The sequence below is a fragment of the Martes martes genome, assembly GCF_963455335.1.
Source record: "Martes martes genome assembly, chromosome: 3".
NCBI classification, from domain to species: Eukaryota; Metazoa; Chordata; class Mammalia; order Carnivora; family Mustelidae; genus Martes; species Martes martes.
The window spans coordinates 175,105,414-175,126,901 of record NC_137890.1 but is presented as its reverse complement, the minus strand read 5'-3'; the positions used below and the strand labels follow the sequence as shown (position 1 = coordinate 175,126,901).

The 21,488-nt window shown below is 36.7% G+C and overlaps 1 protein-coding gene across 1 annotated transcript in view; it reads left to right on the top strand.

Moving 5' to 3' along the window:
* Window positions 1–21,488, top strand: part of CPS1 (carbamoyl-phosphate synthase 1) — a 122,449-nt gene that overhangs the window by 24,737 nt on the left and 76,224 nt on the right. Inside the window, exons 3-15 of the mRNA XM_080799079.1 lie at window positions 353–497; window positions 1,825–1,914; window positions 4,061–4,117; window positions 6,313–6,405; window positions 8,847–8,936; window positions 10,388–10,516; window positions 11,045–11,151; window positions 12,001–12,139; window positions 12,807–12,884; window positions 14,514–14,612; window positions 16,313–16,408; window positions 19,913–20,102; window positions 21,122–21,279. Coding sequence (XP_080655205.1) covers window positions 353–497; window positions 1,825–1,914; window positions 4,061–4,117; window positions 6,313–6,405; window positions 8,847–8,936; window positions 10,388–10,516; window positions 11,045–11,151; window positions 12,001–12,139; window positions 12,807–12,884; window positions 14,514–14,612; window positions 16,313–16,408; window positions 19,913–20,102; window positions 21,122–21,279 — 1,471 coding nt within the window. The remainder of the gene's footprint in view (window positions 1–352; window positions 498–1,824; window positions 1,915–4,060; window positions 4,118–6,312; window positions 6,406–8,846; window positions 8,937–10,387; window positions 10,517–11,044; window positions 11,152–12,000; window positions 12,140–12,806; window positions 12,885–14,513; window positions 14,613–16,312; window positions 16,409–19,912; window positions 20,103–21,121; window positions 21,280–21,488) is intronic.

Genomic DNA, 21,488 nt, shown 5'->3' with positions numbered 1-21,488 from the left:
ACAGCTGGGAGCTATGCTTGTGGAGAACAGAGCATAACATATAGAGAAATTGAATCACTATGTTGTACACCTAAAACTAATGTAACATTGTGTGTCAGCTATACTCATGTGAAAAAAAAATTTTTTTAAAGATCAGTTTGTCTTTTCATATAAGTCATATGATGGGATACACTTTTATATCCTATCATAAAATTTCTTTAGATTTGCTAAAATCTAGATGCAGCCTTATAGGATTTTAAATTAATGTTCTCTCATTTTCAAGGATTCAATAGTTAAGAGTGTGTATGTAGATTGTAGTTTTGTAGTTACAGACATTTTTTTTGGTTGGTAATTTTTTGGCTTCTTTACTCAGGTACCCGGAAGCTATTACTGACCCTGCCTACAAGGGACAGATTCTCACAATGGCCAATCCCATTATTGGGAATGGTGGAGCTCCTGACACTGCCGCCCTGGATGGACTGGGACTTAGCAAGTATTTGGAGTCTGATGGAATTAAGGTAGTGCCAGTGATGACTATTTAAAAGGTCTCTTTTATTTGGGGCACCTAGTTGGCTCAGTCTCTAGAGCATGCGACTCTTGATCTCAGGGTTGTGAGTTCGAGCCCCACACTGGGCACGAAGCCTACTTAAAAAAAAAAAATTAATAAAAAGTCTCAGTTGGAGGGGGGGATAGTTGATTTATTTTTAAGAATCCAGGATGAGCAAAGTTTCTCCTCAATACCGTAGGACAACCCATTAAATTTGTGCTCTCAACATTATTCCTGTGTATTATGGGAATAATTTTTAACATGACATAATTTTGAATTTCATTTTTCATGGCACTTTGTATTACTCTTAATGCCTTGGATGAAACTTGGCTTAATTTGGAAAGATGTTGTTATAAGTCTAAATGACAAGTATGCTATAAGAAATGGTGATGAATTACCTTTTAAAAGGTCTTTGGTAATCAACTCTGTATCAAGTATTTGCCTTTTAATCTTATCCTATTTAGGGGGCGAATAAAAGATAGCTTATATGCCAGTCTAAAAGTAAACACATTAAGTTTTCCTAATCAAGATAAATTTGGATAGTATTAAGAATGTGGACCATATAAACAATTAACAAATGTATAATCCAAATTCATCACTCTATTTTTTTCCCACTGTATTTTTGAATGACTTGGACCGATCATTTAGCTTAATTCTATTTCTCACAATTTCCCCCATATATTCAGTCTCCTTTAAATGTAGATTGAAAATTATGTATCCTTTGTTTAATGTACAGAAAGATAATGTAATCTAATTATTAATTAGGTTATTGGTAAATACCATGGAGAAAAAGAACTAGGGTGCTGACGGGGGACCTAGCTTAGTCACAGGCTTTGGCAAATGGGGTAAGACTATTCCTCAACATGGTAATTAAGGCGACAATGATGTTTTTTAAGAGAAAACTGTTGATCATCGTTTTTCTTCAAGTCTCCAGAATTTTAGGCCTTGAATCAGTGGATATAATAAAGCTTTTTAAAACTTTATGAAATTTTTTCAGTGTTCCAAAATTCATTGTTTATGCACCACACCCGGTGCTCCATGCAATACGTGCCCTCCTTAATACCCACCACCAGGCTCCCCCAACACCCCACCCGCCCTCCCCTCCAAAACCCTCAGTTTGTTTCTCAGAGTCCACAGTCTCTCACGGTTTGTCCCCCCTCTGATTTCCCCCCAACTCAGTTCTCCTCTCCATCTCTCAAGCTTTTTTTTTTTTTTTTTTAAATTGCAAATGGACTCGTAAAACAAGTCACAAGAGTTGCATAATATTTTCTGCTCCCCCCAACTCCCTGTCTTTCTAGGTTGCAGGTTTGCTGGTGCTGAATTACAGCAATGACTACCACCACTGGCTGGCTACCAAGAGTCTCGGGCAGTGGCTACAGGAAGAAAAGGTGAGAAACGCAGGCTGACCTGTCCGGACCAATTCTCTTCTGTAATACTGAGGGCCACACATTTTTAGTTTAATCCACTAGGTGGCACTCACACAGGCTTGGTAGCATTTCCCTTTCGGGGAAAGAGCCTAGAGAACATTTTAGATTTTTTTATTTTCTTGAACCACTTGATTTTCCCATTCCCTTATACCCACGATTGTGATATGTAACTTGAGTCGTGGGTTCTTGGACCAGCTTTACCGTTAACTAGCTGTGTGATTTTGTGCAGATCATGTAATCATACCATATTTTCTAAATTGTGAACTTCTTACAAGGATAAACAGATTGCTATTAAGTTTCTTTTGGCTTAAACATTACGATTCGATGACATATAATTAGATATAACCTATTTGAAATGGTAATTGAAAAGTGTTACAAACCTTATATGTTCCTTAGTTTAAGTATTATTGTTCTAATCAAATAAGAGGATTCTCCTGGTTTGAATGTCAGACGTACTTAAAGTTAAGGGACCTGCTATATTTGGCTTCATCTCCAGTGTTGCCGTAGCTGTTTTCTGTTGCTTTAGAGCCTCTAACTGACAGAATATTATTCTAAGAAAGCTCTGCCACACCAATGAACGTCGACCTACTGAGGCTATATGTTGCTCCTTTCTGAAAATCAAGGAATCTTGATTTTGACTTCCTGGGTTTCATTTTTTTCTAAATTTTAAAGGGTAGAACAAGGCATCTATTTCACCTCCTGAATCATTACTATTTCATTCTCAACCATTATCCGAATTTACCTCCATTACCTAGACAGCTAATTTTTGTAATGGTCATTTAGGACACCCTCCTTTTAATGTTTCCTTTGTGTCATTAGGCAATTGATAATACAGATGCTCTGTGTCAGAACTAATGGTTTGAGTATAAACTTCATCCATGACTTGTTAGTTTCTTTTTAAAATGTGCTTTGAATCATCTTTCATGATCACAGACACATAGACTAGAAGAGGGTCTAAGATAGGGACATCTGGGTGGCTCAGTTGGTTAAGCATCTGCCTTGGGTTCAGGTCATAACCCCAGGGTTTTGGGATTCATCCCATGTCAGGCTCCCTGCCCTGCAGAAGGTCTGCTTCTCCCTATGCCTCTCCTGCCCACCATTCTCTCAATCTCTCTCTCAAATAAATACATAAAATCTTAAAAAAAAAAAAAAAGGGTCTAAGATAGTAACCAGTTCACCTCCTTCTGTGTATAGGTGAGTAAAAACTCCTTGCTCAAACATCACTTAGACAAATGGTAGAAGAAAAGAAATTAGAACCTATTTTGCTGCTTCCTAACTCACGGTCCCTTTAATTTTACCACATCTGTCTCTACCCAAACTACTCAAAGAAAAGAAAACAAATGGTTATATTGCCTGATTTCCTAATCAGGTGGGAAATCTTATTAGAGCCTGACTACTTAATAAGCATCCTCAGAGGGGCGCCTGGGTGGCTCAGTGGGTTAAAGCCTCTGCCTTCGGCTCAGGTCATGATCCCAGAGTCCTGGGATCCTTCGGCTCAGGTCATGATCCCAGAGTCCTCAGCAGGGAGCCTGCTTCCCCCTCTCTCTCTGCCTGCCTTTCTGCCTACTTGTGATCTCTGTCTGTCAAATAAATAAATAAAAAACATCCTTAAAAAAAAAAATAAGCATCCTCAGAAAAATGTGTTGAGTGTCTAGTAGGTAGCCAGAACATTTGGCTCCAAATGTGGATTTTCATATTATTTATATATATCATTGCTTATGAAATTCACATATTCCATTATTTATATATATAAATACATGTAATATATATAAATATGTAACATTGCCTATTTACTATCTTGTGTGAAAAGAGACAATACTGTAGCAAAAGATTGATGTTCAGAATTTCTCATTTCTTATTCTGAGGAAGGACCTGGGTATTAAGAGTCCTGGTCCCAAGTGGAACAGCAATTTACCGTGTTCTGACAACACAGTCACCCCGGGTCAGAGAAAAGAAGGAGCAGGGAAATTATTTACTGCTCAAGAAGATAGATGATGAAAAAAAAAAAAAAAAGAAGATAGATGATGCTCAGTTTATAACTTGAAAACAATATGCTGGATCTAATTTCCTCCAATTTCACTGTCACTACAAATTCTTTTTCTTATAGGTCCCTGCAATTTATGGAGTGGATACAAGAATGCTGACCAAAATAATTCGGGATAAGGTATGATCATCATCTTTAGCCAACTCTATGTTTCTTTCTCTCTCTCTCTCTCTCCTTCTCTCTCTCTCTGTATACATATATCTGGTTTATCTACTATATGCTCTATACATTAAAAAATAAAATATATATTCTATTTTTTCTCAGTGCTTGAGGAATCCAACAATATGTGAAAGAGCAAATCTGACCAATTTCTGTCATTTGGGCCTCTGTCATCTTGTTTTACTATTTATGATGTAATTTGCAAAACTGAATACTTGAGTGAGATGTTTGTGGCTGGATGGACAGCAGGTTATTGAGTGCCCACTGTGTGTTCACTATGTCAGAGAGTCGAGGCCTAAGTCGGTCCACGTGACAGAGCTAGTGAGCCCAGTGGAGAAGGTAATCAGGTGCATGGCAACTTTGCCTCAATTTAATACTGACCTGCTGAAAGAGGCAAACCAGGAAGTGTGCAGCATTAGTGCTGTTATTTGTTTAGTCTTCTTGGAGGGGTTATCTGTGAAATTAATGAGTTATATTTCATGGGTGTGTCTAATGAGCCCTGCATACGCTACCTCAATTGTATAGTCTTTCTTGAGACTGTACCAATGACTGAGGTGATAAAAGATAAGTTTATCTTTTGCTTGCAAGTCTGATTGCTGAATAGTCTGACCCCTCCTTTTGAGAATGTCTCCTTACCATCTGCTTGCTTCTTTTGGTTGTAAGAGGAGGGTACTAATTTTTCTTTTTTCTTACATAAAACCTTCATATCCCAGAGCAGAAAGAAACTTTACCTCACTAATTTTAACTAAATTCCCCAAATGCCATTAAAGTTTTTCATTGAATCATATTACCTAAAAAAGGATGGGGTACCTGGGTGGCTCAGTTGGTTGGTTAAGTGTGTGCCTTCGGCTCAGGTCATGACCTTGGGCCCTGTGTGGGGTGGGGGTGGAGGGGGAAATCCCTGCTCAGCAGGAAGTCTGCTTCTCCCCCTCCCTCTGCATCCCCCACCATGGTCTCTCATTCTGTTTCTCAAATAAATAAAATCTTTAAAGAAAAAAAAAAGGAAAAAAGCAACGATACAATTTCAAAGTGAAATAGACTCTTCAAGAAAATATGTTGTTTCCTTGTTAGAATGTATATTGACATAGGATCTCTGTAAGCAGAAAGAAGAGCTTTCTGAAAACAGCTTTTTGAAAGTGAGGCATGGCCACACACCCGTGACCAGAAGGAAGACAACGAGAGTTTACACAGTCCTTCTACTCTACTTCTGATTTTACTTCCTCCTCCATAATTTTCCCAAGAATAGGTGTTAATGAGAATGACCTGCTGGCACTTTCTACCGTCACTCATTCTCACGTGACTACTTCTTTCCTTAAGGAATATATTTCAGAAGGAAACAAAGGCTTCTTCCCTTCCCTTCGATGCGGTGATTTCCTTGGAGAGAGGCAAATCAATGAACTATCTTGAATCCCCTCCTCCAATAAAGTCTTGATTTGTAATATGCTATTTTGTAAATAGATAAAGCTAGACTTACTAACAAATAAGTAAATCTCAAGACATAGCTAATAATAAGAAAACATTTGCCATGTTCAGGCTAGCAAGGCTAATTTGTGAAAACTTCACAGAGGTCTGAACGTTCTTTAAAGTTCAGGGCCTTAGGGACACCAGGCCATGAACAACCCAAAACAGTGAACAGTTTCAATGCTACTTTTCAAAGGTTGTGATTTACATAGCATTTTATATCATTTTGTAAATGAATTTAACTATCATAATATAATTAATACTTCTTTTCAATTTTCTGCTGTTTTTAGATTTCTTATTTTCTTCTCAAAAGATTGTTTTGTCCGTGTCTCCACTGAACTATCTCTAGGTCATGTGCACTAAGGGAATAGGTACCCTAAATGCTCTAATTTGCAACAGCCTGAAACTTGGAGACCCGAATTCTGATGCCTTTAGAATTTGCTTACTCCAAGGGCCAGTCTCAGACCTTTAAAAAAAAAAAAAAGATTGCACATCCCACAGTGTTTCTCAGAATGTACAAATGTACAAATTACTTCATCTTTCCAGCTTGAGAAGATGAGGAACTTCTGCTGATGGTTTTAAGTAGTTATAAAGACATTTAGATCTTGGAGCAGCCGTTTAAGTCCCTGTGAATGGATCCTGTCAGCACCTTGACTGGTATTCCCTTTTAACTGTCTAATTTTTTTCTTTGATAGGGTACCATGCTTGGGAAGATTGAATTTGAAGGTCAGCCTGTGGATTTCGTGGATCCAAATAAGCAGAATTTGATCGCTGAGGTTTCAACCAAGGTGAGAGATTTCCCGTCACATTTTGTAGTTTTATTTCTTATAATATCAGAATCTTCACGTAGGCCGAGGTCTTCATCCTGAAGCACCAGACAAATCGGTGCATTTAAAGTTAGTAAATTCTACTTACTGCAGTCCGGCATCAATCAGAATGACCATGGAGAATAACATTTCATGAAGAATTCCAGCTGTGAGAACTTCCGGGCACCAGGGCCTTTCCCTAAGAAAATGTTATTAAAAGACTGAAAATCGCCTGACTAATAGCATGTCAGTTTCAGAGAAAACACATGTTGATATTATCTGGTATTCCCATTCCTATGCCTAGTCACATGGAAACGGGGACCAGAACGATGGGTCCCTGCGGGTCAGTACTGACCTTGATGCTGATGCTGGACGCAAACATGCGTTCACAGGATGCCGAAGCCTGAGAAATGGGAGTTGTTGTTGTTCAAGACCGTGACTTTTAAATTAGATATGTAATTGCTTATACATTTGGAATTTGATCATAACGGCAATATTCCCTGGTTTTTACTTGTAAAATTCGTCCATACTATTTTTCCCTGTAGCTGTTTCTATACGTTCCCTCGTGAAGTGATTTCATTTGAGACACAGCATGAAAAAGAGCTATTTTTCCTTTTAGTATTGAGAACTGCCTTGAGGATCTAGTGCAGCATTTTCCACACGTGAGGAACACTGACCTAGAGAAAGTCACCTTAAAAAGAATTCTGTGGTCATAAGGTTAAAACCAGTGCATAAGGGGTGCCTGGGTGGCTCAGTGGGTTAAAGCCTCTGCCTTCAGCTCAGGTCATGATCCCAGGGTCCTGGGATCGAGCCCCGCATTGGACTCTCTGCTCAGCAGGGAGCCTGCTTCCCCTTCTCTCTCTGCCTGCTTCTCTGCCTACTTGTGATCTCCGTCTGTCAAATAAATAAATAAAATCTTTAAAAAACAAAAACAAAACCAGTGCATAATACATTTCTTCTCTTCAAGAGTCATAATGCAAATTCACATATTCACGTGTCTGTGAGGTCTTCCTTAAAATTGCTGTCATTCTGTATGGAGAGTATATAATGTATTTGTGTACAGACTGGCAAAAATGAGCCTGTCTATATTTTTATCTATGTCAGATCAAGAGAGAGATTGCAATGGTGAAAACTGACCCCGCTTCTTAATGCTAGCAGAATTGAATAATTTCATTGTAGCTGTGATAAAATGCATATTTGTATCAGATTATATTTATTCTGTGAGTTTTGTTTGGATGTGGTTGATAGCTTAATTCATTCTTGTAATTGCAATTTGATGTAGCTACAACTAGATGGTAATATTGCTTTATGTTGTAGGAGAAGCCTAAGGTTAAAAATAAATCCACACTTTTTCAAATTATCCAATGAGAGAGATTATCTGTAGCATTTATGGATCAGCTCAGAAATAATTTCCCCAGATCATGGAAAGAATTGGGCACTTTTTCTCTAGAATAGTTAGCAGGGAAAAAAAAATGTGACAAACTTTATATATATTTTTTTCAAGTACGGTCTAAAGATTATAATTTCCCATTCTTTAGAATTTGTGGAGAGTGGAGAGTCGACGTTTCAGTTAAAGTAAAATGCTCTTTCAAATATCCAGGTTGCAACTTTCATCTAAAATCTTTTGGAAACATTGAAATCATCCTAAATTCAGAATATACTAGATAATTCTCGAAGCTGTAATCAGTGTGGGCACCCAGCCTTCTAGGTTTTCTCTCCGTTTCTATTATTTCTCCTTTTATGACTTTGGGGAACTGCTTCTTGGGTAAATGCCTGTGAAAATGGATCTGACTCCAAGCAGTGCTTTAGCTGTGGGTAATGATTATGATATGCTCAGGGATCCTTTTATGAAGTCTACCATTTAAATGCAAATGATCGCATGGTAACCTATAGAGAGCAGAGCAGTGGTCTACACTAGCTTAGCAATCCTCTGACTCTCATACTGATTTTACCCATTAGCCCCACTGCAGAAGCCTAATGCACAACAGCTCTGCCCCATCCAAACTTTATTGCAAGCTGAGGATCAAGTGGTATTTAAAGCATGATGTATCTATGACTACATCTGTCTAGTACGGAATCACGCAGTAACACTTGAAAATTCCATTGCTACTGGTTGTTAATGAGGCAAAACATGGGAGAGATTATTGTCAACTATGGAAGTGACCAATTTCTTAGGGATCATTGTTATTACTATAATCAGCATTTTATACAAAACAGCAAAGTACCCTTTCCCTCATAAAAACGATAGTTTGTGGCACTCTCTGTGCCTTATAAATTGATTGTTAACTGCCAGTCATTCCCTAGTAGTTAGCAATCAGTCTGTTACCAATATAAGTGCAAAGCGTCCCCAGATGTGTTTACAATATTGGCGTGTTGCTCATGGCTTGTACTTCCCTCTCACTCTCTGCTTGTCAAAATTGCAGGATGTCAAAGTGTATGGCAAAGGAAACCCCACGAAAGTGGTAGCCGTCGACTGTGGGATTAAAAACAATGTAATTCGCCTACTAGTAAAGGTAAGTGATGTTGTTCCATCTCAAGGGTGAGGATTTGTAATATTGATCTTTAGTGTTAAACTGATTTCCTTCCTCTGTTTCAGAGAAAACTTGTGCATTCCCCTTGGAACGTCAGGGGATCCGCTCTCTTCTTGTTATCTTTGATCTATAAAATAACACTTGTATCCCTGTTAAAATTAGTGATGTAGACTATGTTTTAAAAAAAACTTCAGGGGCCACAAATACAGAGAAGAATGATGATGGTTCTTACCATGTATTGACTGACATTCTGAGACATGCCATGTTTACTTTCTTCAGGTTTAGAAATGACCAAAAATTTGGAGTCAGTTGGAGAACTCCTCCATTGGACTACATTCATTATGTGCCAAATGTTTGCAGGGATCATGCCCTAATATAGTACAAACTTTCACATTCCAAATCATGATTTCAAATTCTCGTCAATTTATTAACACAAATTTGCATTTGACTCTTCAGTAGCAGATGCTGTCGATGGCCTCTCTATATCTTCTTCTCATTTTACCATTATAAGGCATTTTGTCCATCCAATTGCAAATGTCTGCACTTCATTGCTTGAGGGCTCTCTTTAGATGGTTGGAGCCTGCTGGTAGGCAGGAAATAACACAGAATTAATGATCCTTGGAGCAGTCCCACCCAATGACTAGAGAAGGCCAGTGTATATAAATATCCCAACTCCTTTGCCCCGCCAGTGAGCTATCTTGAGAATGAGTAGTCTACACTGGCTCTCAGAGTTCCCTAGTGGGCTGAATCTCCAGTCGTCCATAGTGCTTGGTAATGCATACTTTATTGGGGTGCCTCACAGTGTCACTTTCTAGTGGTTCTTCTTAGAAACCTTTCCAAATAGACTTCTTTCCCTCATATCCTTGTTCCAGGAGATGCTTCTAGGGAAACCACCAAAGATATTTTCCTATCCACTTCTACATATAAAAGTTCTAATTATTCTATCAGAGTATAGATACTACAGATAGTGTGAGAAAACCCTAGGAAAGAAGACTGATGAAAATTTGGTCAGATTAAAAAAAAAATGAAAAATGTAAGAGGTGGACCAAGTTAAATTTTGCAGAAAATAGATTTTTTTTTTCCACTCTCTCTACCACAGGTAGTGAAAATAACCAATACTCCTCAGTGCCTAGTCAGGAATTCTTTAGGCTCTGAAGCCTCCTGAAATACGGGAAAATGTGTTATCTATTTTTTCAGGATCAAAACTTCGATGATATTTTTCCCTCCACTTTCTATTGACCACTGACTTCCTACACATCACACAACATACAGGGAGCCACCAAAGAATTTTTCAGTCAACATTATTTCTTTGAATTATGTGCCATTTTTCCCTCCCCTTTAGGGAGTGGTTAGTCAAGAGAAGGTCTAGACAGAATTACACCTTGACCAAGAAAAATGCTATTGACTTGATCATTTTTGCTCTTCTTTTCCAGCGAGGAGCTGAAGTGCATTTAGTTCCCTGGAATCATGATTTCACCAAGATGGAGTATGATGGGCTTTTAATTGCTGGAGGACCCGGGAACCCTGCTCTTGCACAACCACTAATCCAGAATGTCAAAAAGGTGCAGTAAACCTGGGGGTAGTGTATATCTGTGTGAGGTGAAGGGAGTCTGTGCAGCTGGAAAGGCTATAATCTATTCTGAGGCAGTGTCAGCAGATATTATATGGGGGGAACCAGTGAGGAGAGAGTCCCAGAGGAAAAAGAACCGTTCTTCAGGCAGAGTAACTGGGATTGTGTCCTCAAGTGAAGAGAGCTCGAGTCCAATCTCCAAATGTGTCTTTCTATACAGGTGTAAAATGACAATTCATGTTTCTCATCATGACCTGGGGGCCTATAACACCCTCGAGTTTCTGAAGAAATATTAAGTTTTGTTTAGTTTGAATATTAAGTACATTTTTTAAATTCTAATGGCACATATTTGTCAGTCATATTCTTATTTATAGTCTAGCTTTTTATTCAATGACTATTCTCTTTACCTTTTTAATTAAGAATAAAAGAGATGTTTCATTTTTATTCCATCAGAGGCAGCATCTTTTTTTTTTTTTTTTGGAACAGTACTCCTGGCTAATAAAAATTCTCCCTGATTTAGATTTTGGAGAGTGATCGCAAGGAGCCATTGTTTGGAATCAGTACAGGAAATTTAATAACAGGACTGGCTGCTGGTGCCAAAACCTACAAGATGTCCATGCCCAACAGGTAAGACAGCTACGTGTCTGTTTACAGGTCAAACTGGTTCTGAAACACCGTTAATAACTAAATGCAAAAGCCTTAGAGAACTTAAGTGCCATTTTCTTCAGAAAAATCAGATAATCATACTATTACATGGTTCATAGTTGTCTGACTACCTGCTACCACTTCTATTGCTTGAAAGGCAGCCTTCTCTAACAATAATGTTGCTGTAGTTTAAAGTTATTTTCCTTCCCTTGGCATAAATTGAGGTTATTATGTTCCATCATATGGTATTCCAAAGGAAACTGCTCTGCCTTCCAAGCTAAATACCAGAGCACTGATAACGCTGTAAGACTCAAGAACCAGGAAGTCTTCAGATCCTCTCCATTTTACTTCCTTACCCTGCATGGTGCCGGTTTATTCAACATGGCGCTTTCCCCCATAGCCCACCCTCTTCATAAAGTGTAATTCAAAATTATTCAGGACAGAGTTGTCATCTCTTTATCATTTCCCAAAAACTCTCCTCTGGTTTTAAAATGACTTATCTTCCTTAACATAAATTGCTTGTTATTTGTCTCTCTGTTAAGCTCATGAGCCACTCTTAACTTTTTGTTATGAGCTGAGTTCTCCCTTTGTACTGATTGTGGACGTTTAATAGACCCAGTATTTAACACACAGCAAAGCTTCCTGAATTGATTTTTGTTGCTGAAATTATTGGGATTAACAATCTGTGACTTTTCTCACAAAGTAATTTCCACTAAGCAATTGAAACTTTCACATTTTAATAGGATTTTCTCATCCACTGTTTTACAATGAAGGTGTTTAGAGTCTTCACTTTCCTTTTCCCCCGTTCTTTTTCTCCTTTTTTTTCCCCAGAGGGCAGAATCAGCCTGTTTTGAATATCACAAACAGACAGGCTTTCATTACTGCTCAGAATCATGGCTATGCCCTGGACAACACCCTTCCTGCTGGCTGGAAACCACTTTTTGTGAATGTCAACGACCAAACCAACGAGGTAAGTGCTCTCAGTAAACCTGTTCAGTTGGCAATGAGTAGCGCAGGGCCTTTCATACTCTGTTAGCCAGAAACCGTGTGTGTGTGTGTGTGTGTGTGTGTGTGTGTGTGTGTGAGAGAGAGAGAGAGAGAGAGAGAGAGAGAGAGAATGTGTGAGAACTCTTTTTATAGGTTATTTCCCATCGCCCTCTGCTTTTTAAAAAGTCACTTCTGTCTTACTCTTTTATCAGTTGGCTCACTGAGATACCCTCTTTGAGTGGTTCATCAGTGACTGTCTTCCACATTCATTGCTAATGGACGGCTGGTGGAGATCTCTTTGGGCCTGTCTGTGTGGGTCTCTGAGACTTACTTGGCTCTGAAGGAGCCTTTGAGAAGACCCTCAGAGAAGTAATCTAGGAGTTGGAGATAAGAAGAAGACGAGTTTATTCTGAATAGAGCCTGGGAGGGGGGCCCCCAAAGGCTATAGACCAAAATTGTTTTTATTGAAGGAACCACATTTGGTTGAGTCTTCGTTGGCTTATTTTTATTATGACTGTTAGCTGTTGGAGTGTCCTTGAGCATTTAACTCATTTTTTTTTCTTTGAACTTTATTGTCTGCTGAATAATACGTAGCCCTGGTTGACAGTCATTGTTACAGAAGGAATTTCTCCTATTTCTTGTTCTCTCAGGGAATTATGCATGAGAGTAAACCCTTCTTCGGCGTCCAGTTCCACCCAGAGGTCAGCCCGGGTCCCACAGACACTGAGGTATGTTAGGACATGAGGCCTATTGTACACTGAATTTTTTTTTAAATCAGAAATGTATTTGTGTGAAAACTTGAGAAACAAACATCATCACCTCAGATGATTTAGGTACAGAATATTTTTTAAGAAGAGTGCCTTGATAACACATGTATATTGCATTAAAATTTCCCCATGAATATCATGGAGGAAATTTCTGTCTTTTTTAAAATTTAAAGTGGGAAAGCCCTGAAGAAACCTGACACGATGCTGTTTTCATTTAAATCGTTATCATTCTAATATATTTAGTTCTGAAATTTACAATTGTTGTACTATGCAAATGAATTCCCTCTTGCTCTCTTGTTCTCATAACTGAAATGAAATTTTAATCCCCCATCTGTGACTTCACAAAAATCCCTATGGCAACTGGTTGTGTAGCCAGGAAGAGTGAATAAACAGCAGCAGGAGAAGGAAGAAGCGCCGGGGTACTCGGGAGGGGAGAGGGCATGCACACACATATATATGAGTCAGATGGCTTAAGAAAAGAACCAGAAAGAATGCTTAGAGCAGTTTTGTTTTTAATTTAAATATTTTTATTTTGTGTGTGTGAGCTTTTGGTTCAGTGCTCAAGGTCACCTTTTCAAACAAAAGCTTATGGTGACACAGAAAAGTCTGGAAAGTCTGGTGTGACTTCCTCTCCCACACCTTAAAGCCTCCAGTAGTAATGCTGACAGCTCCTCTCTGTCAGCACATACTCTTAGAAAGACACTCAGGTAAAATGAGGAGAAACAGAATTTTCCCTCTGTAAACTCCATTTCTCATTCCTGAATTCCCTTTTCAGATACATATGTTCTGTTCTTTTTTTAATATTTTTAGGACGTGATTCTTAATACCTCAAATCAGTATAACATTACCTGCCCATGATGAAATGCATAAAGAAACTTAATTACATGGATTTTTTTGGCCTAATACATGCTGAATACTATTTTTTTTTCAAATTTAAAATTTAAATATTTTGCCCATAGTAGTACTTCGTATTAGGAACATTGAAATTAAGACATGCAATGTTAAGTAGCGCTGAATCCTTTTTTTTTTTTTTTTTTTGTCCTGCCAGATAGTTGTAAATGAGTATCTTCATTGAAATTTGTCATGTCTAGTGACACAATAGTAGTAAATTCATTAGTATAGTTTAAGAATAAGCTTTGGAGGTATTTTTTGAGCTGATAGAAATTTTCAAAATCTAGTTATCTCTAACTTCAGGATGTATAAGTAATATAGATTTAATTTCTTTTGTATAACTAGAGTTTTATTTAGAAGAATCCATTTAGAAGAAAATAACTCATAATTAAGGGGATGAAAGCTTGACATTCTCAGAAGGCATGATCTGAAATGTTCATTGTCTGCTGAAAACTTGCTTTTGATAGGATTTGAAGTGAACAATTAGAAATGTTTATTTGATCTAATTCTTACAGTAGTAAATATTTAGTTTTGCCAATTTTGGCAGAAAAGCAAAAAACAAATATTGTATATGAATACTTATCCTAAAAAATTACTTGTTACTTATTTGGAGTTCAAATTTAACTGGGCATATATATTTTATCTAGCAACCTTATGAATTTTGCAGCTTCTAACTAGTTGGATCTATTTTTTTTCTAGTACCTGTTTGATTCCTTTTTCTCCCTGATAAAGAAAGGGAAAGGTACCACAATTACATCCGTTCTACCAAAACCAGCTCTGGTTGCATCTCGAGTTGAGGTCAGTAGATGTGGATTCCTTTCTGGTTTATGTATTTTTGATTTTCTCTATCATATGATAAATTTTTAAATGAATGATGTTAACCATTTTAATGTCTATAAAAGGTTCCTGGTAATATTTTAATTTCCCATTATTTTAGCATCTAATTATTTGGTCTGTTCTTGATGTGTTCACTGGAATTTTCATGTTTTTGATTTAAAATTATACCTTTTACAGTTTACTTCTACAAATTTGTAATAAAATAATTTAATAAAGAATAGGCTTTTAGTTTAGAATTTGACACATTCTTTCACTTAATAAACTATAGTTTTATGTATGCTTGAGATACAGTTCAGATTACAGAATCATTCATTATAGGTGACAGAACTTTTGTTTCAACTAAAAGAATTATTATTCATCATCATGAATAGAAAAATATGATTTTACCTATTAAGAGCAAATAGATAAGGAGTACTATAGCACAAACTTGAGTCCTTATTTGTGTGAATGTATAGGTTAATATGATAAGATTTCTACCCATTTCCTTCATAGTTACACCACACATATACCCACATCATTATTATATAAAATTTAGAAGAAAGTATATGTAGTTTCAAGTATATATATACATATTGGCTTTTTATAAATAAAGGTAATTGAATTTAATGTTTACGTGAAATGATCATTTGAGTTGGATGACCTGTTTTAAGGATTTCCATGGTAGCCTCTTGTCCTGAGCTGGAAATGATGGAGGTAGCCCACCCACTCCGTGTGGAATCAAATTGTGGGTTCTTGGTAAGCAGAGAACCCATGTACTTCCTGTGTAGTGTTCTTCTCAGAACCTCAACTCACGTTCTTCAGATGCTATTCTTTTCTTAATGGTGGGGAAAAAGATATAATTTGGGATTTTGCAGTGCCTTCGCATGTGGTAGGCATCCAATAAGCATTTGTTGAGGCAAACCAAGTTTCCCAAGTCCTTGTCTTTTGCAGTGACCAGGAATATCTTTCTCCACTGAAGGCCTTGGCATTTGGGGCTAAAAAATAAGCAGAATCATTATTTGCTTGGAATCCTATGTACGATTTATAGAATTTCAGTCTATTGTCAAGACATGAGCTTTTTCTTCTTGCATTTTCTGTAAATATTTCTGGCACAAATGGTGAAAATGTGAATATGAAGGTGCATTCAGGTCCCCTTGCCTTCTATGTTTTCATTCGTTTGTTATGGAAGGCCCAGAGTCTTGCTTTGTCTAGAAGAAAACCATGGAATATTGAATGTAATACATTTAAGTTTTAGAGAGATTCTTGTCATACACACACACACACACATAGATGTGTAGATTTACATATATATTTATGTAGTAATTTTTAGATATTTATGTATCTTTAAATAAAATGTAGACCTCTTCTCAAAATTTTTTACCTAAGTGAAAAAAACTTCATGAACTTTGGAAATTGCTTTGAAATTAGAGATTTTTAAGTTGTTCATGTTTTTCCTGATGAATCACAGATCTGCACTGCTGAAACAAATAGTACATTATATGTTAATTAATTGAATTTGAATTTAAAAAGTTGTTAGTCTTTTTCTTCATGTATTTTTCAAAACATTGTACTTTAAATCACAATGTAAACTTGGACAATATAGATAGACTTCCCTGCTCTTGAAATTGCCTCTTTTCCCCATCTTGCTAATCAGAGCAATGCCATTTTCTTATTGCTTACAGGTTTCCAAAGTCCTTATCTTAGGATCGGGAGGTCTGTCCATTGGTCAGGCAGGTGAATTTGATTACTCGGGATCACAAGCTGTAAAAGCCATGAAGGTGAGAGGTTTCTGTAAGAACTAATATACTCCTTTAATGAGTCTAATTAGTATTTCATAATTTAGATTTATGACACTACCTCTTTTCAAAGTCACTGTAATTGATTTCCTCAACAATTTCTCACACATCTTATATTAAAGAAATTTAGACCACAGGTGAAATCTTCTACTTTCTCAAGCTTTTTTGCACGCCTGTAAATCAAGAACATAAGAGTGATCTCCAAAATTACCTGTTACCACCAATGTGTACTGAAAACATAAAAAGCCACGTTTACAGATGTTGCTCATTTCTTTTGAGGTAGTGAGCATTTAGTATATGTGCTGCCGAAGCGAGCACGAGGCAGTGAGCATTTAAAATATACTTGTCTTTTGTGTGAAAGAGGGAATTTGGGGATCCTTGGTGCTGTAAGATATTGTAAATGTTCTAGAGGATGCTTCAGGCATCTCTGTGGTTGATATGGCAAGATCAAGTTGAGGGAGCAAAGGCAACAAATGCCTTTTGCCCAGCTTTAGAAGTTGTTACCTATCATTAGGGGGCCCAATTTAACCATTTATGACTTGGGTTGATGACTGAACAGAACGATTTGGCGGATTTTCCTGTGAAAATGAGGATTTGGATACTCAACATTGGGAAAAACACCCTTCCTGTTCCTTTGAAGTCTTTCAAGATCTCTCCAACCCTTTGTCATAGCAAAGCAAACCTTTAGAAAAATTTCACTGTAATGTAAGGTATTTCTATGGAAGAGCTAACTTGGCTTCTCTTTACTGTCCTTATTTCCTTGCATAGTCCCCATTTTGGTGCTAATCAGCCATCCAGGGACAATATGAGGTCTTCTGTGACTTTGCCTCTGGCTTTGTAGTGTAAAGCCATGCACCAGAGACCTGGCTAGGAGAAAGCCACACAGACAAGGTGGCAGGAAACTAAGACAACAAACACAGGAAAACAATTGGCCAGAATTTTTCTTTTTCCTTTTTGTTGTATTCGTATGCTATACATAAAGATTTTCACCTGATGGTTCTGTTGAAAAAAAATAGAATGCAGCCCCCAGTTATGTTACCCTTCTTTCCATTTATTTTTATATTTTAATACTCTTTTCCATACATGCATGAGTACACACACATACACATGTATGTTTTTTGTGCATGTTTTCAAGGAGTACTTTACTTCATTGTATTATGCTTCAATTTCTTTTCATATAATTAGAGGATGTCCAGTGGTTTGGATTGGTTAGAATACAATGTAAGTGTGTTCAGGTTTTATAAATACATTTAAGCAGCATATGGTTTTTTTATCCTAGTTGGTAGCTTTATAAAGAATTAATATTTTCATCACTTATATATTTTTATGTGCTTTACATTTGTTAGGTGAAGTTACATATTTTAACCAAATAGGAATTATTTGTGATAGTATTATGATTAATGAGGAAGTTAGTAGAAATGAATTTATGGACTAAATATTTATTTACTTATTTATTTTTAAGATTTTATTATTTATTTGACACAGAAGGAGAGAGAGAGAGAGACTGACAGACATAGAGAGAGAGCACGAGCAAGGGGAGTGGCAGACAGAGGGAGAGGGAGAAGCAGACTCCTCACTGAGCAGAGAGCCCCACTCGGGGCTCAGTTCCAGGGCCGTGGATCATGATCTGAGCCTAAGACAGACATTTAACTGACTGAGCCACACAGCGCCCCTATTGGCTAAATATTTTAAAAATAATCAGATGGTGCATGTATTGTAGCCAGAACTATATTAGAAAAAATAATAATATAAAATGTATTAAAATAGTTTGAAATAATTTTTAGTTTTAAAATATATGGACACTCATCACAGTCATTTATGGAACCTTTACTTATATAATTTGATTTACAAAGATAGTTATATCCATTGTATAAACACATTCAGGAAAATGCAAATATATTTAAATCTTTTGGTGATTTTCTCTAGTAGTGAGACCTTCTGTAACTTCTATTGATGATGTGTTTTTAGTTTGGATTTTATTTAAATTCCATGAAACAAAATGGGACCAGGGAGGGAGACAAATCATAAGAGACTCTTAATCTCAGGAAACAAACTAAGGGTTGCTAGAAGTAGGGGGTGGGGAAGGGATCGGGTTGCTGGGTTATGGACACTGGGTAGAGTCTGTGATATCTGCTGTCGTTAGTGCTGTGAATTGTGTAAGACTGATGATTCACAGACCTGTACCCCTGAAACAAATAATACATTATATGTTAATTTAAAAAAATTCCACCCTGTATTTTAAATGCATTTGCTTATCTGTATGTATTTGTTCAAAAATTTCTTAATAACACTTTTTGAAAACTGCTTTCTTAAAATCTTGAGAGATGACTCAGATGGAAGAAAGGGCTAGAACTTGAATCATAAGACTTGGATTAGAATCCTAATTTTACCATTTGATCAGCTAGAAGATCTTTGGCAAGTCATTTAACCTTATTGAATGTCAGTTTTTTCATCTGTGAGGTAGAGATTTTCTCCTGTAGTCTTTTTATAAAAATCAAATAAATTGATAAAAAAGTATATTATAAGTTTTAAGGCACTGAGTATAAAGTAATATGAAATATATTTAATATTTTATTCAGATTCTCCGCCAAGGACATATAGGGCTTTCAAGGATGATTTCTATACTCTCATCTGAATATTTTGTTGATGTATTAGGAGAGTTCTAAATTGACATGGTAATAGGTAAAATAATAAGAGACAGATGGCCATATTTTATAACAATTATTTTGCTGTATCACCCTTATCCCAGGTTATAAAGCTATTTATCCTTCATAGCCTACATGAAGAATTATTTTTGAGATCTTTCCAGATGTCAGAAATAAGATAGAGCTATGAATACCTTTATACGCACGCAGACACACGACATTTTTATTTTATTTTATTTTTTGTCATATGGTCATTTTCTTTTAATGTAATATGTATAAAAAGTTGTATAAGGCCCTTTGTTAAAGCACTATAGCAGTCATGAAAATCTAAAAAGATGGAATCCAGCAGAAGGCTCTCAGTGCTTCCAGCAAGGGAATACATCATCTTGTATTTTACATGTACACTCCATGTTGGTCTCCGACAAACATTGGAAAGAGAAGCTTCTTTGATGTTGCCTCTGGTTCCATTTTATATTTTATTAATTTTTAAGTTTTAAAAATATTTTAGTCTTTTACAGCCAACTCAGTAGTATTCATAGACCTCTAGTCAAATTCTATAGAAATCAACTCCAGTTTTGCTTGATACAAGGAGTTCAGGGTGAACCTCGTGAGGTAACCAGTTCTTTTTGAATAGTTCTATTTTCAAGGAATTTTTTCTTTCCTCTCACCAGACGTTTGTCTTCCTTTACCCTCCATTCCATTCACTAGTCCTATTACTGATCTCGATAGCCCACAAACTAACCTGAAAGTTTTGTCACCCAATACAGACCCTTCGGTTGAATATGGTGATTCTCTCCTTTAGAGCATATGTTCAGATTCTGGATCCTTTTATTTCTTTCAGGAAGAAAATGTTAAAACCGTCCTGATGAACCCAAACATTGCATCAGTGCAAACCAACGAGGTGGGCTTAAAGCAAGCAGATACTGTCTACTTTCTCCCCATCACCCCTCAGTTTGTTACAGAGGTCATTAAGGCGGAACGGCCAGATGGATTAATTCTAGGCATGGGTGGCCAGACAGCTCTGAACTGTGGTGAGTTCTTTTAATTGCAGAATTTGGGCCCATGCACTTATGTGTAATATTTTTTTGACTCTAACAATTATGCTCTGTGTGTTCATAAAAGCTTTTCTTTAATGTGTGAGGAAGCAGTTAGCAAACAGCTACCTGAAAATGTCGTGTGATAAATATTACTGGTTTATTTCACAAAACAGCTGAGGTACTTTAATGCTCTGGGGTGGCCAGGTGAGATCTCCCTGCTCCATTTCAATATATTGCTTTTCTCTTGACCAGCGAAACCCTGAGAACTATTATGAATAAAAAATGAGAATTAACATTGATTAAATGCTTTGTGCTCTTACCTGTTGGCCCAGTAGCATTTGGCTTTCACATATATTCTCATGATAACATAGATCAGTCTCTCTACCAACCCCTTCATGCATCTGCTGAACCCAATACTCTGTCCTTTTTTCAAGACTTCAAATCTTTGGAGCTGGATCATGAATGAGAATCTCATGAGCTAGTTGGAGTAAGAAGTTGGTGTAATAATTTAAATATCAAATATAAAAGTCTTACCCAAAGTCAGATGGCATGTGAGTGGAAACATTATTTTGTATCTATCTGGATTAAAAATCATCAAAATAATGTTTCCACTCACATGCCATCTGACTTTTGCTAAGACCTTTATATTCACTGGGATTATTTAAATAAGAGAATTTCATTATACGATTGGACCTTAGAATGAAAGGGAATGTACTAAGATTTAGAGGTTAACTATATCCTATGATTTTTATTATTGAGATAATAAAAACCATTTGGAGAAGGTGGTAATATAAGTAATGTTACCAGCAGCATATTTTGCTAAAATGTTTTCAGAATTTCTCTTTTTTTTTTTTTTTTTTTTTTTTAATCTTAAACACACTTCTATTGTGGACTGTGGTGGCTTCCTGGAGCTAATTTTAAGGTTCAAAAAAAAGTTGTATTTCAGGTGTCTGTTAAAAAAGACATAAGAGTTTGAGATTTTAAAAAACTGATTATATTTGGTTCTTCTGTAGGAGTGGAACTATTCAAGAGAGGTGTACTCAAGGAGTATGGTGTGAAAGTCCTGGGGACCTCAGTTGAGTCCATTATGGCCACAGAAGACAGGCAGCTGTTCTCAGACAAACTAAATGAAATTAATGAAAAGATTGCTCCAAGCTTTGCCGTGGAATCAGTAAGGAATCTTTGTTCTGGAGAAACAAGACCGTTATTTATCTTATGTTATAGGGAGAGTGGTTTGTCATGCCTAAAAATGATAGTTAAGTTATTATATTTGCATGTATTATCTTCCAGAAATGTGTTAGTACCTCAGAAACTTTGTGTATTAATTGCAGCATTCCATGCTGAAATGTTTGGGATAGGTATTAATAGTTTATGAAAAGG